The 17,245-nt window shown below is 40.4% G+C and overlaps 1 protein-coding gene across 1 annotated transcript; it reads right to left on the reverse strand.

Annotated features, from left to right (window-relative positions):
• Positions 1-5,804: 5,804 nt before the first annotated feature.
• On the reverse strand, positions 5,805-16,903 carry TLR3 (toll like receptor 3). The gene is made up of 5 exons (XM_055570170.1): positions 16,709-16,903; positions 13,803-14,254; positions 12,105-12,296; positions 7,379-9,228; positions 5,805-6,609 (listed from the first exon to the last, which is right to left on the reverse strand). Exons 2-5 carry the CDS (start codon positions 14,244-14,246, stop codon positions 6,381-6,383), a joined length of 2,715 nt encoding a protein of 904 aa, XP_055426145.1. The 5' UTR covers positions 14,247-14,254; positions 16,709-16,903; the 3' UTR covers positions 5,805-6,380.
• Between the last annotated feature and the right edge of the window lie 342 nt (positions 16,904-17,245).

The raw sequence follows: 17,245 nt of genomic DNA on the forward strand, positions 1-17,245 counted from the left end.
GGCTAAGGGACTTCCCAGGTGGGCTAGTGATTGAGAATCTGCCAGCCAATGCAGGGGACACAGATTCAATCCCTGGTCCGGGAAGATCCTGCATGCCCTGGGCAACTAAACCTGTGGACCACAACTACTGGAGCCTGTGGGAAGCCACTGCAAAGAGAAACCTGCAGGCTGGAACTAGAGAGTGGCCCCCGCTTGCCACAACTAGAGAAAGCAATGATGACCCAGCCCCCAGTACATAAATAAACAAAAATGAATGATAAAAAGAACCTATTCAAAAGATTAACCAGAACTTCTGTTTCCTAACCTCAGTCCTGGACCATCCCTGAAATACCACCTTCCCTCTGTAGACTCTGCTATCCTGTCCAGAACTCGCCTGGTGTCCCCTAGGAAGTGTGGATCTGGTGGTGGGCAGGGGTGTTCCTCTCTCTTCAGGGTGAGGATTGATCTTGAGAGCACACGCCCTTTAAGGCCAGGGAACGTTGTGAGCTGCCAGAGATAAGTTACATCAGGAGAGGCTGCAGAATCACTGTTATCAGGAAGTCTAGAGGGATCCTCTGTTTCTCACCACTGCTTAGGTAACCGGGTCTCTCTGAGGAAGGACGATCTCATTTGACCCAGTGTTTATCCCAGTCAAGGCTGCTTCACACCAAAACAACCCCAGCAGAACAGCTCTTTAAATCCCCCTGCACCGAAGGGTTATCTTCAGCAAATGAGTGGAGAAAAGTCTCTGATCTGAGAGTCCCCTCTGAGGCCACAGCCAAGACAAAGCCCTTTCTTCGACCAGGGCTTTGGGTTTGTACAGATGCCTGCATCAGTAACAATGGGTCCTACGGTTGTTCCCTCCTGTGACTCCTCCCAGGCATTCCTGGTGTTTAGGAGCCTGAGCCCTACCTGTCCAAGAGTACTTGATCTAAGATAAAGTTCTATAACTCATCCTACGGAGGAGACATGTTTAGGAAGCTTGTAAGTTTCAAGGGATAGGTCTCTTCTGAGGAGATACTGGCCCCAGATAGCTAAGGTGCACATCAAAGGAATGATTTCAGTGATCCCAGACTCTTGCATCTTCCCATGCATGCTGTTTAATCGTTCAGTCATGTCTGACTCTGCAACCACATGGACTGTTGACCTCCAAGCTCCTCTGTCCACGAGATTTCCCAGCAAGATAACTATTGTGGGTTGCCATTTCCTTCCCCAGGGGACCTTCCCAACCCAGGGATCGAACCCTGGTCTCCTGATTGGCAGGAAGATTCTTTACTGCTGAGCCACCTGGGAAGCCCATAGACGGAAAAGCCCTACATTTCTTAACTTGAGATATCTGATTTTCTTTAATTAACAACTATCTTTTGACGTTCAGACTACCCTGTCTTTGTTGTAAAACTTCTCTGAAACCCGGCTCCTCCCTTCACCTCCTCAGAGCAGTTCTCTCGGGGTTACTCGAGGTGCTGCTTCCCAGGCTTGAAGTTCTAAAAATTCCCGCCGAATAAAACACGACTCAACTTTTAGGTTGTGAATATTTTTTAACTCGACACCTGCTTCAGTTAATCTCCATCCAGGAGTCTGTTTTCTGGGGAACTGACTTAAGATAAAAGTGAGCTAAGAATTCAGAACAGGTTTCCCAGGAATTCTCACACAGAACTGGAAACATTTTTCCATTACTGAGAAGTGCGGTGACCCCTCCCTCGTGACTCTTTGTTAAGCTGGTGGGGGGAAAGTCACAGAACCAGTTTTTCCCCTGAACAGTAATATGGATTGAAACTTGGTTGCAAGAACTAAGAATGGCTGACGTATCACCTGGTGTACTTAGTAACTAGTGATCAATTGATTATCATGCTTTGCTATTTTAATACAGATTTATATATTTATCGGAAAAAAATAAATGCTTCAAATCCCCTTGTGTTATGTGAGAGTAAGTCTTGCTTGTGTGGACTGTGAAGTTACAAGTTATTCTCCTCTGTTCAACCAGGTGTCATGTAAATCAAAGTCACAGACCCCAAGAGGGAATTTTATGATAATTTCTCATTTTGTCTATAGAAATCTACCAAGTTACAACTTCAAAATACCTTAAGCACTTCCCTGGTGGTTCAGTGGCTAAGACACTGAGTACCCCATGCAGGGGACCCAGGTTCCATCCCTGCTCAGGGAACCAGATGCCCAAATGCCACAACCAAAGACCCTGTGTGCTGCAACTTAGACCAGGCACGGCTACATAAAAATAAATATGAGAAACAAGCAAAACCAAAACAAACACAAAATACCTAACCCCTTAAATCTCAGCTCTTCTGCTATGCCCTCCACAATATGGTTCCATCCTTTGCATACCCGGACTGTCTTCCAGCACCAAACCATGTCTCCCTCCTTCCCTTCCATCTTACAATTCATTCTGCCATCTTCCTTGTCACTCACCAAAATCCTTCCTTGGCCGGGTCCATCTCTGAGCATCCCTTCCCACCTCTACTCCTACTGCCCTATTTCCTACCATGCATCTCAGACCCAACTGTACCCCACAGTGCTTAGCACAGGGTTAGGCACATATTGGAGAAGGAAATGTCAATCCACTCCAGCATTCTTGCCTGGAGAATCCCATGGACAGAGAAGCCTACACTCCATGGGGTCCCAAAGAATTGGAGACAACTTAGTGACTAACTACAGGCACGTGTAGCTAGCTCTTCAGTGAATATGATTTTTAAATAGCTATATTAATGTTTAATTTTCATACCCAAAATTCACCTGTTTTAAGTGTATGATTCAGTGATTTTTAGTAAATTTACAGTGTTGTGCAATCATTAACCACAATCCTATTTCAGGACATTTTCACCACCCCCAAAAGATCTCTGATGCCCACTGTCTCTAGGGTTGGCAAGAAACTTATTTTGAGCTCTTGATTTGGAACATCTTTACATTTTCTCAGGATGGCCATCAGTTACTACTGAGACCCTTTTACAAATAATCCAAGGTAGATATTTTAAAAAGTAAACATCAAGTAAATGGCGTTGAAAACCTCTCTTTCTCCCAAATGGATTGTGCCTACTGCTTACTGCAGCCTAAAAGGTGTCATTTTTAAATCTCAATACCTAGGTTTATTTCAAACTCCGTGTTGTTGATTCAGCTGGATTCTGTTCTGAAAGTGAAAATGGGAAGGAGTTGGGGTGATTGGTTTACATGATGACATCCTGAGCACATTCAGACAAGTCAGTTCAACTGTGGAAATTAGGTCAGACAAACATTCTTTTCTGTACTCCCTTTGTCTTGAACCCAAGGGGGATGAACTCCCCCTGAGAACAATTAGAAAGGTCAACCTGCAGAAGAACCGGCAGCTTCCTATGTGGGTCAAACACAAGTCAAGGCTTATACCTTTTATTAGTTATATTTATATTCAGTTAAACTGGTCATCCCTTGTACAGCCTAACCTCATAAATATTAAGCAACTTCTAAAAAATGACATTTGAACTCAATTTAAATTGTGCCCCTGTGATCAATGACTTCATAAACAAACAAGAGAGAAAAAGCAATATTACTTCCTGCTTTGCTTTTCACAAACTGATAATATATTGATAAATTCATAATAGTGAAAATGAAAGTCACTCAGTCATGTCCGACTCTTTGCAACCCCATGGACTGCAGCCCACCAGGCTCCTCCATCCATGGGATTTTCCAGGCAAGAGTACTGGAGTAGGGTGCTATCACCTTCTCCGGGAACTTACTTTAGAGTCATTTAAAAGAGAACATTTTTTGGTAGCCTAAAAAATCACTAAATTGAAGTATTTATAAGTGTTTTGAAGTTGTTACATTTTGTAAAAGTTTGTGAATGTAACTTTGCCTGAGTCCAGCTCTGGCAGCCAGACCTCAAAATGTTTCAATGAGGTTGGGAGTATTGATAACATACAAAGTGCATCAAGAAAAAAGCAGTTGTGATTTTTATTTTATGATACCAAAATAAAACAGGATTCTTTCACAGATGGGCTTCCCTTGTGGCTCAGCTGGTGAAGAATCCGCCTGCAATTCGGGTTCAACCCCTGGGTTGGAAGATCCCCTGGAGAAGGGAAAGGCTATCCACTCTAGTGTCTGGCCTGGAAAATTCCATGGACACAGTCCATGGGGTCGCAAAGAGTCAGACACGACTGAATGACTTTCACTTTCACTTTTCACAGTTAGAAAACAAATCTTTACAAAAAACAATAAAACTAACATCTCAAGCATAACGGTGGCATATAAATGTGAGAGTGAAAATGAATTCTCCATATATTCACGTTGTTGTAGAGTTCTTCAGAACCAGCAGTACAGCGAGTGTACTTTATTTAGGATTACATGAACCTACCCTGAGAATACAGAACTATTTAATAGTTCTGTGTGTGTATATATACACATGAGTGCTGAAGAATTGATGCTTTTGAACTGTGGTGTTGGAGAAGACTCTTGAGAGTCCCTTGGACTGCAAGGAGATCCAACCAGTCCATTCTAAAGGAGATCAACCCTGGGATTTCTTTGGAAGGAATGATGCTAAAGCTGAAACTCCAGTACTTTGGCCACCTCATGTGAAGAGTTGACTCATTGGAAAAGACTCTGATGCTGGGAGGGATTGGGGGCAGAAGGAGAAGGGGACGACAGAGGATGAGATGGCTGGATGGCATCACTGACTTGATGGACGTGAGTCTGAGTGAACTCCAGGAGTTGGTGATGGACAGGGAGGCCTGGCGTGCTGTGATTCATGGGGTCGCAAAGAGTCGGACATGATTGAGTGACTGAACTGAACTGAACTGATATATATATACACACAGTTAATATGAAATACAGAATATTTAAACCAAATCTCCAAAATGTGACATCTCACATGCTTCCTAAATTCAGCAGATAAATGAGTGCTTCAGATACAGAAAGTATCTCAGCATGATCATTTCAACTCTCCCTTATATTTGAATACCAGAACTATAAAGGTTTAAAAAAGCTATTCATGTCAATTTCCAATAATTAGACCCTTTTTAAATTGTAAAATGAAAGTAAAACAAAACAATCATAAGAGTAACTTGTACACAGGATACTTTTTAAATGGTTATAATAATATAGTCTACATGAATATATTATACCACAATCATCATCACTAATGATATATGAATAGTTCAGTTCAGTTCAGTAGATCAGCTGTGTCCAACTCTTTGCGACCCCATGGATTGCAGTGTGCCAGGCCTCCCTGTCCATCGCCAACTCCCAGAGCTTGCTCAAATTCATGTCTATTGAGTCGGTGACACCATCCAACCATCTCATCCTCCGTCATCCCCTTCTCCTCCTGCCTTCAATCTTTCCCAGAATCAGGGTCTTTTCAAATGAGTCAGGTAGGAATAGTTAATATTTTGTTAATCACTATAATTTTCAAGATTGGCAGGCAGAAATCCCAGTGGAACCAAGTGAATTAGCCAGGGCCATCTCCTGAGTCTGTGACCAGGGTAAGACAATATTTTGTTTCCACAAAGCCAATCTACTAATTAAACTTTGGGAAGTAAGCCTTCCTGAAACACTTGTAAGCAAAAGAATTGTTTATTCTAATGCCTCAGAAATCCAAATATCAGGAAACATAAGTATTCATTAAAAGATTCATTTTATTAAGTAATCAAAATGAAGAATAAATGTTTTTTGTCCTGAGTATATGGGATTCCCAGGTGGCACAGTAGTAAAGAATCCGCCTGCCAAGTCAGGAGGTACAAGAGACACAGGTTAGCTCCCTGGGTCGGGAAGATCCCCTGGAGAAGGAAATGGCAACTCACTCCAGTATTCTTGCCTGGGAAATCCCATGGACCGAAGCGCCCAGCCACGAGGTCGAAAAGAGTCAGAAACCCAACTCAGCAACTGAGCACACACACATGTGTATACTAAAATGGAATTTAATATTTAATAAAATCAACACTGCAACAGGCACCACTAAAACACAAAGTTTTCAGTTAAAAAATTGCTGTAATTAAACTTTTAGAAATATAGGTGTACATTTTACCCTTTCACAACTGAAATAGCATTGTACCCATTAAAAGTCATATTTTATTCTGAGTGCATCCAGAAAAAAAATGACAAATATATTTATCACAAACCCTCATATACCTCTAACTTTTCTTTAAATTGAGGACTATTTCAAAACTGTTTTCATAGGCCTCAGTAACCTGTGTGTTCATTAGTAAAAGATATTCTTATATGTTTATTTTGGGTCAGATTATGTCAATTGGTAACAAAAGGCCTGAAATAGGGAGACATATTTCCATAGAAGAGACATAGTGGTGATATTCTTACTTATGAATATGAATGAACAGATTTATATTATTGTCAAGGAAAATGTAAATTTACCATGGAACTTTTTTAAATTAGGAAACTTACTCCTTTAATTTAGTCTTTAAATAAATTTAATGTACTGAATTTCTGGACCCAAGTGCTACTTTCAATTTATGATGAAAAGCATTTACCCGTTCTTTCTGAACTGGCCAATTCAAGATGCAATGAGATTTAAACATCCCTCTTCGCAAACAGAGTGCATGGTTCAGTTTATAATCCGGAATCTCCTCAAGAAAGATCAATATAATGGAATCCAGATTTTGTTCAATAGCTTGCTGAACTGCATGGTGAACCTTGAATCTAAGTTAAAAACATTATTAAGTCATATATCAATACACAGTTTTTAACAGCCCAACGCTCTAAAATCTAACATTCTCCTTGTAATTAACTTTAGTCTTGTCACTAAAACCCAGGTTATGTTTCTTCTTAATTTTATTTTTAAAATACTTTGAGTTGTGAGTAATAACGTTAATAATATTTAAAAGCTCGATTCAGGGGCTTTCCTGGTGGTTCAGGGGCTTCCTTAAGGACTCAGCTGGTAAAGAATCCACCTGTAATATGGGACACCTCGGTTTGATCCCTGGGTTGGGAAGATCCCCTGGAGAAGGGAACGGCTACCCACTCCAGAATTCTGGCCTGGAGAATTCCATGGACTGTAGAGTCCATGGGGTCGCAAATGGTCGGATAGGACTGAGTGACTTTCACTTTCCTTCTGGTGGTTCAGAGGCTTCCCTGGCGGCTCAGTGGTAAAGACGCCACCTGCCAATGCAGTGGACATGGGTTTGATCCCTGGTGGGGGAACTAAAGAGTCGGACACGCCTGAAGTGACTGAGTAAGCACGCACGGGGGAGCTAGGATCCCACTTGCTGTGGAGAAACTAGGCCCACGTGCCGCCAATTGCTGAGCCCATGGGCCACCTAGAGAGCCCATGCACCCCTTTAATGCATGGACAGTCCCGACTGCCGCAACTAAAACTGGACACAGCCAAATCAATAAAAGAAAATTAAAACAAAATAAAAGCTCAGTTTAAAGATAAGAATACATTTCAAATGTCATAGTGTTCACCTACCTTTTGCATAGTGGATCTTTCAATAGATTCTGTGTTATAACGAAAATAATTTTTCTGCTCCTTCTGATGCTGTTCACAATTGCTTCAAGTTCAAGGACACCTGCCTCAAAGTCCCTTTCTTCCAGACAAAATCTGAGAGTATGATCTTCTTCCTCCATTGGGGAGAAGTGCTTCCAGACCCAATCCCTATCTTTGTAGGCATGAATTATATATGCTGCATATTCAAACTGCTCTGCTCTGTCTATTTCTTTGAAACCGAGAACTCGATGCACTGAAACATTCCAATAAAAAGATATCCTCCAGCCTTCAAAATGGATGAGCAGTACAATAAAGATAAAAATCAAAAGGATATTGGTGTTAATCATGAAAAGGAGTTCAAATGGGGCGCTGTCTTTGCAGGGTGATACATCGAAAAGCATTACTGGGAAACCATGGTATTGGGGCGGAGTGTTGCAGAGGTAATGGTTTGACAGTTCAGAGATGTTGGTGTGGGTACTATTAATCCAATTAACAAACCAGGCAATGCTTTCACAGGTACAATCAAATGGATTAAAACGCATATCTAAATAACTCAGGTTCCTGAATGCTGGCCCAAAAACAGTCTTTTGAACAGATGTTATGAGGTTCTTCTGAAGGCTTAATGACTTTAGTGACACTTGATTATCAAAGACAGATTGTGGAAGGATATTTAAATTATTCATTCCTAAATCAATACTCTTCAATTCACGTAAGTCCTTGAAGGCTTCCACTGGGATCTCATCAAAGCCATTAGACCCTAAGTTAAGGATGCGGAGGTGAGAAAGACCCTTCAGAAACTGAACAGGGCCGCCAGGGTTGGCATGCTTCCAGAGCCGAGCTAAGTTGTTATGCTGCAAGTCCAGAATTTCTAGTTTCTCAAGACCCTTCAACAACTCATCATTTACGTTGGCTATGTTGTTGTTGCTTAGATCCAGAATGACCAGATTTGGAAGAGGGCGAAAAGGCGAAGGGGAGCAAGCCACATTTTTCAGGGCCACCCTTCGGAGCATCAGTCTTTGAAGGCTTGGAACTGAGGTGAAAGAGTTGGTGGTCAGCTCTAGGTATTTGTTGTAGGAAAGGTAGATTTCAACAATATTGTCTAGGCCTCTCCATTCCTGGCCTGTGAGTTCTTGCCCAATCTCATTAAGGCCGAGGTCAAGGACCTCCAGGTGCCCCAACCAAGAAAAAGCACCACTCTGAATTTTTGAGATTTTATTTTTGGTTAGGTTGAGTAGGAGCAGAGGAGAACCAGCGAGCGATAGAAATGTCTCATTTGTTAAAGTCCGCAAACTTGAGAAGGAGTTGGAGAGACTTAAAAATTTCAGCCTCACCAATCCCGTGAAAGTATTTCTTTTTATGCCTGGAAAGTTGTTATCTTCCATGTTGAGGTACTCCAAACATTTTAGCCACTGAAAGGAAAAATCGTCAATCTTGGGGAGCGAAGTCAGTGAAATGCTTTGTCTAGTAAAAGACCGTCTCAAGTCCAGGTGTGTCAAGTTGGAAAGCCCATAAAAAGAGCGAGAAGACAAATGCTCTATGTTATTATACTCCAGAGAGAGGTATTCAAGATGTGGAAGCCAGGCAAAGGAGTCATTACCCATCACACGTAAGGAGTTACGGGAAAGGTCCAGCGTGGTGAGATTCGTCTGCTTCAGTCCATCGAAGGTCGTGTGGCTGATTGTGTCCAGCTGGTTGCTGTTCAGGGACAGATTCTCAATGCTTGTGTTTGACAGTTCCAAGCAGAGCTTCTCTGTGAGACTGGGGCTCAGCTTGGCATTGTTCAGAGAGAGGCCAGATAATTTTCCAATGGCATGAAAACATCCAGGAGAGAACTAAGAGTGGGATGGAAGAAGAGGTTAATAGTCAAAACACAGTAGAGTCTGTATGACCCTTGGAAAACAGGCACAGTTCTTTACTCAATTTCCTTTCCTCTCTCACCACCTCCTCCGGGTTTTCACTCTATCCCTTTCTCTCCCAGCTCCTTCCTCTGTGCCTGGGTCACCTGCCTCCTGCTCCAGCCTGTACTTCCATGGTCACTGGCCACTATTCAGCACCACATCTTGGCCTCCATGCCACTTCTTCAGAGGGTCTTCCCTGATCTCCCAGACTAGGTTAAGTGGCATCCCTGGTGGTTCAGACTGTAAAGAATCTGCCTGCCATGTGAGAGACCTGGGTTTGATCTCTGGGTGGGGAAGATCCCCTGGAGAAGAGAATGGCAACCCACTCCAGTATTCCTGGAGAATCCCATGGACAGAGGAGCCTGGTGAGCTACAGTCCAAGGGGTTACAAATAGTTGGACACGACTGAGTGGCTAACACACATACTTAGCACTTTTATTTCACCACACTGAGTATAACTGTAATTAGTAAACTCTTTGCAAAGTAAGCTCTGGGGCAGATGCTGTTTCTGTCTTGGTGATCACTGCTCTCAGTGAACACCCTGGAATGAATGAGCGGACTTTATTACCACCCATTGACCAAAGTGTTCACTGACACGCACTTTCCCTTCTGTGACTCTGAGCTCCAGTGACACTCTCTGTTTTTCCAATAAGTTTTCTCCTGACTATTTCATTATTCTGTTTCCATCTGCCTTCTGCTCTGCCCCCCAGTCCCTCACCGGAAGCCTTGGCTGCCCTGGGACTCAGTGCTGGAACAAGAGGGCAGAAGGCAGGAGAGAAGGAATCCAGAGAGGATAGATCAAGTCTACCGGGAGAGCAAAGAGGCTCTGGTTTCTAACGTGTCACTTCTGTGACCTTAGGGCTAATGGAAGAAATAACAAAGACATCGAAGAAAGTGTGCTTTATCATAAGTGAGTCAAAATACAAAACAGGAAAATGGTTAGATTCAGTTCAGTCGCTCAGTCGTGTCCGACTCGTTGCGACCCAATGAATCGCAGCAGGCCAGGCTTCCCTGTTCATCACCAACTCCTGGAGTCCACCCAAACCCATGTCCATTGAGTCGGTGATGCCATCCAACCATCTCATTCTCTGTAATCCCCCTCTCCTCCTGCCCTCAATCTTTCCCAGCATTAGGGTCTTTAATTAATTAAGGGTCAGATTAATTAAAGTAAATGTAAATGATGGGGTTATTTTGCTGTCACTAAAATTAAGTTTTTGAATAACTCTTAATGACATGGAGGATACTCATGACATGATATTAATTTTAAAAGGCAGGATGCACCGTCATCCTCAGAAAAGCAATACAGCACAGCTGGGAAGAGTACATGCCCTGGTCTAACACTTCTAGAAACCCAGCTCAGTCACCAGCCCATCACCTGAGATTCTGGGTAAGTTCCTTAACTTTTCCTCCTCTCAATTTACTCTCTTTTTTTTTAAGTTATTTATTTATTTGGCTGTGCCAGGACTTAGTTTTGGCATGCAAAGTCTTAGTTGCATCATGTGGAATCTAGTTCCTTGACCAAAGATTGAATCTGGGCCCCTTGCATTGAGAGTGTTGCGTCTTAGCCACTGGATCGCCGGGGGAAGTCCCTCAATTTACTCCTGTGTAAAACCACGATAAGCATAAGTTAGTTACAGAACTGTATAAAATTAGGCTGTATTCCTTTGCTAATCACCTGAACTTATCACAACATTGTTAATCGGCTATATCCCAATACAAAATAAAGTTAATAAAAAAAGAACTTGTCACAATGCCTGACACATAAGTACTGTATGAATTTCAGTTGCTGTTGTTATTTCTTTTATTATGTGGAGAAAAGCTGGATACAAACATATCCAAATTCTAACACTGGTTGCCTTGGATCATGGGGATTTGGATGATTTTTTTCCTTCATTACTTCACATCTTTTACATTTATTTATTTATGTATTTCTACAATAAATGTTCTAAACAAAAAAATGCTGTTCAAAATGAACACGAATAGCTTGAGTAAGATATTTAATTATTATCTCAGGATAATTTCATTCAGAGTCTCTTTTTTTTATCTGAAAATCAATATAGCTTTAAAAAAATTTGATTTTGCTTAGAATTCCTGATACTCTTCTTCTTGGTTTGTAAAGGAATAAAATACAGACATACCTGTATTCAAAAATAATTAGCAAATTGATGGTCATAGACCCAAAAAAAAGGTTAGGTTTACTCCGTTATAGGAAGATGTTTGTAAAAATATAATGCAAGGTATCATTTATCGAGAACTTCCTACATGCCAGAAACTGTGCTAAATTCTTCCCCACACAACCCTATGGGGAAGTGTAATTACTATGCCCATTTTAGATCTAGGGAACTGAAGCAGACGGAATGTGAATCATTTGCCCAATTACAGAATTGTTAACAGATAAAACCCAGACAGGGAGTCAGCCAACCCAACCCTAAAGTCTCTGCTCTTAACCATCATACTATTATTAACTTTTCTAGGACTTCTGTACAATAGGTAGCATTATTTCCACTTTATAGGCAAGGAAACTAGACTGAGAAAAGTATGTAAGTTCCCCAAGGCCAAAATTCTGGTCTGTAGTGGACTCTCCACTTCTTTTTGACAACACAGCCCCAGAGTCTGGATTCTAATAGCTACCAAACTCACTTTCTTGTGAGGCTGACGTCTATGGCCCAAAGCAGTATGTGTGAAGGATTTCTGGAAAACATGACAAAGGTTATCATCCCTTCCTCATCTCTAGCTTTAGATTCTCATCCATATGAGACAGTTAGGGTCTGCCCACACTGAGAAGTACAACACAAGAATGTTTACTTTACCTCTTTGATTTGATTTGATGACAGCTCTAATCTTTTTAAAGAAGAATTGCCAAGGAAATCAAGTTCTTCTGGTGCTAGTGAAGAAATTTTATTATTTGATAATAGAAGCTCTTGGAGGTTCTCCAGTTGGAGCTGAGTTCCTAATTTAGTAGATGATAAGCCATTATGAGAGAGGTCTAATTTGATTAAATTCTGAGGAGAAAAAAAATATGTATGTAAGTTATAGTCTTGGCATCAAAAATGGTTCTTCTAAATGTACATGAATCTTAGAAATAACTGGACAGCAAAATAGCACATCTCAATTATTCTCTAGAAAACTGACTGTAGGAGTGGTAAGAAATCCTGATTGTTACTGAAAACACCATTGCTACAAAGATGAATTTCTTAATTCAAAGAATTTACTTCTCTTCCAAAATATAAGGACAAGTTTTATTTGTCATGATGTAAAGAATATTCATAATAAGCATTTTACTTATTTATAATAAGCTTTCATTTATGACGTAGGAAACATTCATGTGGCTTATCAAACAAATAGTCATGCATTAGTCTTGAATCTAAACAACAGAAAAAAAGTTGAAGAAACAGCGTCTTAAGAGGCATGAAGAGAACGTTACTGGCCATGAAATTCTAAAAGGATTTTTATATTGAGAAATATTGGTGGTTGTGTAAGTTTTGCATCCTGACTAGTACAGAATACTCATTTTTATTTGTTTTGTCTGTGCTTTGGGATGTTTTACCATTTCGTGCTACTTTTGAATATGTAAACTTCCACTCAGGTAAAATATAAGGAAAAGCTGATACATGTTAGGGCAAAGTCTTACATAATGTCTATTAATAGCATAAGCCTTCAATTTATGTTTTAAAAATAAAAATAACATCTTGCGAGCATTTAACCAGATTTTGAGGTCTTTGAGTCCAAAGACATTTCTTCCACATCAGGCATGACAAGAAAGCATTTCAAGTCCCCAGCTATCCAATGAATCATTTTATAAATATGTCTAAGCGTATTAAATGTGTTCATTATTCTTGGTACCTAAGGCCAAGGGATGCTCAGTTTTTTTGTTAGCCCACAAAATGAAGAAAACAAAGAGTTCTGAAAATAACCTTGATATAAAAAATCACTTAATAATTGCGTCAGATTTAGCATACATTTTGCATGGATTTACAATTCAAGCAAAGTGTTGACAAGAAAAAGGTGGTAACCATTGGATAAGTAATACTGTAGAAGATTTCATAAATCAAAAGGAGATAATTTTTAGTTGAACAATTTGCTTTATAATGGATCAATTTGTTAACTTTATTTAAATCAGATTTTGGACTTGACACTTTTTCATCCCTGCAGGTACTAAATCAGCAGTACTGAGAGTTTATTTGCCTTTCATCATAGGATATTCTGATTCATCTCTGGTCTCCACATCTTGTATCTAAGTTCTGTTTCAAGTGGAAGGATGCAAGAGAGGAGAGTTCTTTATAATTAAGATTGAAACTGACTTAAGACAGTATTTGCTCTTTTGAAAATATTTCCATTCATAATGGCCATATTTGAGTGTGGGGTACCCCTCTTCCCATTTATGTACATCAGACTTCTCATTCTTCACCTTGATAGCTACGAAGTCTAATGATGCATAAATGACTTGAAAACAATATTTGATAATATATTTTTCATTTCTTACATGAAAATGTTCATTTCCTTCTTACCTTCAGGTTTTTAAAGGGATCATTTTGAATTTTTTGGATTGAGTTGGACATTAGATGGAGTTCAGTCAAATTCATGCAGAAGATAAAGGTTTTATCAGAAAGCTGAGATATCTCGTTGTGTTGGAGGTTCAAAATTTCCAACCAAGGGAGACTTTGACACAGTTCTGGCTCCAGCTTTGAGATGGAGTTAAATCCCCCATCCAAGATAGTAAGTTGGCTGTATCTCGTAAAATTGGCAGGTGGCAATCTTCTGAGTTGATTATGGGTAAGATTCAGCACAGTTATGTTTGTTGGGAGGTCATCAGGTATTTGAGTCAACTTCAGATGACTGCAATCGGCTACTTCATGTCTAACAGTACATTTGTGGGCAGAAGATGTACACAGTATCCAACAGGTCAACAGTCCCGTAAAGAAGTAGATGTGATAAGGCAAAGGCCTGCTCATGATTTTGCCTTATAAAGAAAAACACAGAAATAATGGACAGCATTAATAACATACGCTTTCATATTCATTGGTTTATTCCTTGTAATAATAAGCAACCAAACGTGACTATGTGTCTTCTTGATACTCATAACATTTATGATAAACAAGTATGTTTTATACAAGTAATACATCAAGTGGACTGAATCAGCACAAAAAACTCACAAATGGAACCCACAAACTCTCCCCTTCCCTGGTGACTCAGTGGTGAAGAACCTGCCTCCAATATGAGAGACCTGGGTTTGATTCCTCGGTCGGGAAGATCTCCTGGAGGAGGGCATGGCAACCCACTCCAGTATTCTTGCCTGGAGAATCCCCATGGATAGAGGAGCCTGGAGGGATACAGTCCATGGGGTCACAAGGAGTCGGACACAACTGAGCAGTAAGCACACGGCACAGTTGCAACCTTCCAAGGTGAACCTCTTAACAACTTCTACTTTTAATTCTCATGGTCACTTACACAAACCTGAATGATATGCTTATGTTTCCATTTCTTTATTTCCAGACGTTAAGTAGTTTCTTCCCACACCCCAAAAAATAGGGAACTTAATTATATTCTTTCCTCATCCTCTTCACATTTCTCATTAGTTATTTTTTATTTCATTTAATCTATTGTTACATTTCTCATTTTAAAACCTATTCCTAAAACTCTTCTCCTAGTACCATAAGGGTAGGACCTCTATTTACCAGTTCATAGGCACAGTCCCTGGAGAAGGCAATGGCACCCCACTCCAGCACTCTTGCCTGGAAAATCCCATGGACGGAGGAGCCTGGTAGGCTGCAGTCCATAGGGTCACTAAGAGTCTGACAAGACTCAGCGACTTCACTTTCACTTTTCACTTTCATGCATTGGAGAAGGAAATGGCGACCCACTCCAGTGTTCTTGCCTGGAGACTCCCAGGGACGGGGGAGCCTGGTGGGCTGCTGTCTATGGGGTCGCACAGAGTCGGACACGACTGAAGCGACTTAGCAGCAGCAGCAGCAGCAGGCACAGCCCCCAAAATACACTCCTCTCCTTGTCTAGGTGACATTTACTGCTTCCAGAAGGGCAACAGCTAGAGATCAGAATTACTGAGAAGGATTAAGCCATTTATAAAACATGTAAGGACTGAAAGACATTCCCAGATCTGAAGATAACACTTCATCTGCTAGAAAAGACTCTCCAAATGCCAGGCAGGGTGAGTGAAAAAGGAAAAATACACATACTCTTATGAAACTTCAGAATTGTCATCACTCACCAAAAACATCCTAAAACTCTCTAAGGAGAACATATATGATCCATTACTTCCACAGGAAAGAGATCCTGATGGCTACAAAGCTTTTCACCAGCAACATAAGTCACTAGAAAACAATAGTGATAAGCTTTCAAAACATTGATGGGGAATTATTTTGAACCTCAAATTTCATGTCAGGCTGAACAATTAAAGATAAGGAGAAAAAGCATTTTGAGATATGCACAGACTCTGTAAGTTTATAACTAAGCAACCTGCAAAAAGGACTTTAATTCTAGAATGTACTTCGGTAAAATAAACAAAAACACAGCGAGAGAATGAGATGAGAGTGAAGAGCTGATGTTTCATGAGATGTAATAGAAACAAAGAAAGGCTGAAAGAGATGAAAAGTAGGTTCACTGAGCCTTGCAATTTTGGAAAACCTAGGATTATACATTTCTTTTTCCAATAATGTTTGGGACAGGGCATCTGGAGCCAGGCTGCTTAATCTTTATTTACAGTTCGGCTTGTAAATTCACAACATTTTCCCCTAAATTTATGCAGACACACACTAATGTGTAATCCTACTTGAAAATTTGGAGCCAACTTCCCCAAACCAGTACTGCCCGAGGCTGACCAACCCACATTTACTCATTTCTGACCTTTCTACACATCTGGACATTGTTCCATGTCTCATCTTCTTCCGTTTTCCTTTTTAGGCCGAAGAAAGCTGTTTGCTTACTCCTAGGAAAGCCTGAATGTTTTCTCATAGTCAGATTCACTATAGAATGTCAGCCCCTATCTCCTCTCCAGCCAACAAAACTGAGAAAAGGAGGTAAGTTCTTTAAAGCTCAGAAGGCTTTGTGTCTTTAAGAAAAGATATGATTTTTTGTTTGTTTGTTTTAAGAAGGCGGTTGCAAAATGATTTCTATCAGTTCCTCAGTGTGCCTTCCCACTACAGAACATCACAAAGAAAAAGAACACCACACAAAATGTTTCATGTTAATTAGAAATTGCTGCTGTCACTTGTCCTCTTACCATACACTTCTCCCCACTCCTTCACCCTCTCCCCTTTCCTCTGTTCTCCTTGTTGAATGCTTCTAACCCATTTCAAGCACTAGATCAAATGAAGACCAAAGAATGTTCAAACTAACGTAATTCTAGCTTTGCCCAACACGAGAGCTCCTATCCCAATAAGAAATGTAAAAAATGTACCTTCACTTACTGTGACGACAGCTGACCGTTCCTTTTTTCATTAGTCCAAATCCAGTTCGTTTTCATCTGGGGAATGTGCTGCAATTTTGAAAGTGAAACTAAAGTTAAAAAAAAAAAAGACAGCTTTTCTACTCGGTACATTCAAAAGAAAAACATCATAGTCTCAGAAGTGTTTTATACTGCTTCTTAAAAATGTCTTCTTTTTCCTTTTTCATGCACGGTCCCTTTGGTTTTATTAAAAGGATCACAGACACAGTGACAGAGAATGTTGAAAGGATTAAGACTTCACTCTTTGATATGAGCAGAGCTAATATTCTAGAGGTTGATGAATATCTGACTGAGAGTGAATTCCTCTATTTTTTTTTTTTTTTTCAAACTGAAGTCTGATGCATGGCTGTCAGGAATCTACTAGAATGTGATTAGAGGAACAGAAAAAAACCTCAGTCCCTAATTAAAGCTAAGTACTTTCACTTCTCTGATCTCACTTTATCTTTTCAGCAACCTTGGAAGGCAAATAATGTAGAAATTAACCTTTTG

This window comes from Bubalus kerabau, chromosome 2, assembly GCF_029407905.1.
Source record: "Bubalus kerabau isolate K-KA32 ecotype Philippines breed swamp buffalo chromosome 2, PCC_UOA_SB_1v2, whole genome shotgun sequence".
NCBI lineage: Eukaryota > Metazoa > Chordata > Mammalia > Artiodactyla > Bovidae > Bubalus > Bubalus kerabau.

Bases quoted from the DNA above. Each gene is read 5' to 3' on its own strand.
- TLR3 (XM_055570170.1), bottom strand. From the start codon at position 14,246: ATGAGCAGGCCTTTGCCTTATCACATCTACTTCTTTACGGGACTGTTG. The intron at 12,297-13,802 runs GTAAGAAGGAAA...TTTTCTCCTCAG, and splicing joins ATCCCTTTAAAAACCTGAAG to AATTTAATCAAATTAGACCT. The intron at 6,610-7,378 runs GTAGGTGAACAC...TTTTTAACTTAG, and splicing joins AAAGATCCACTATGCAAAAG to ATTCAAGGTTCACCATGCAG.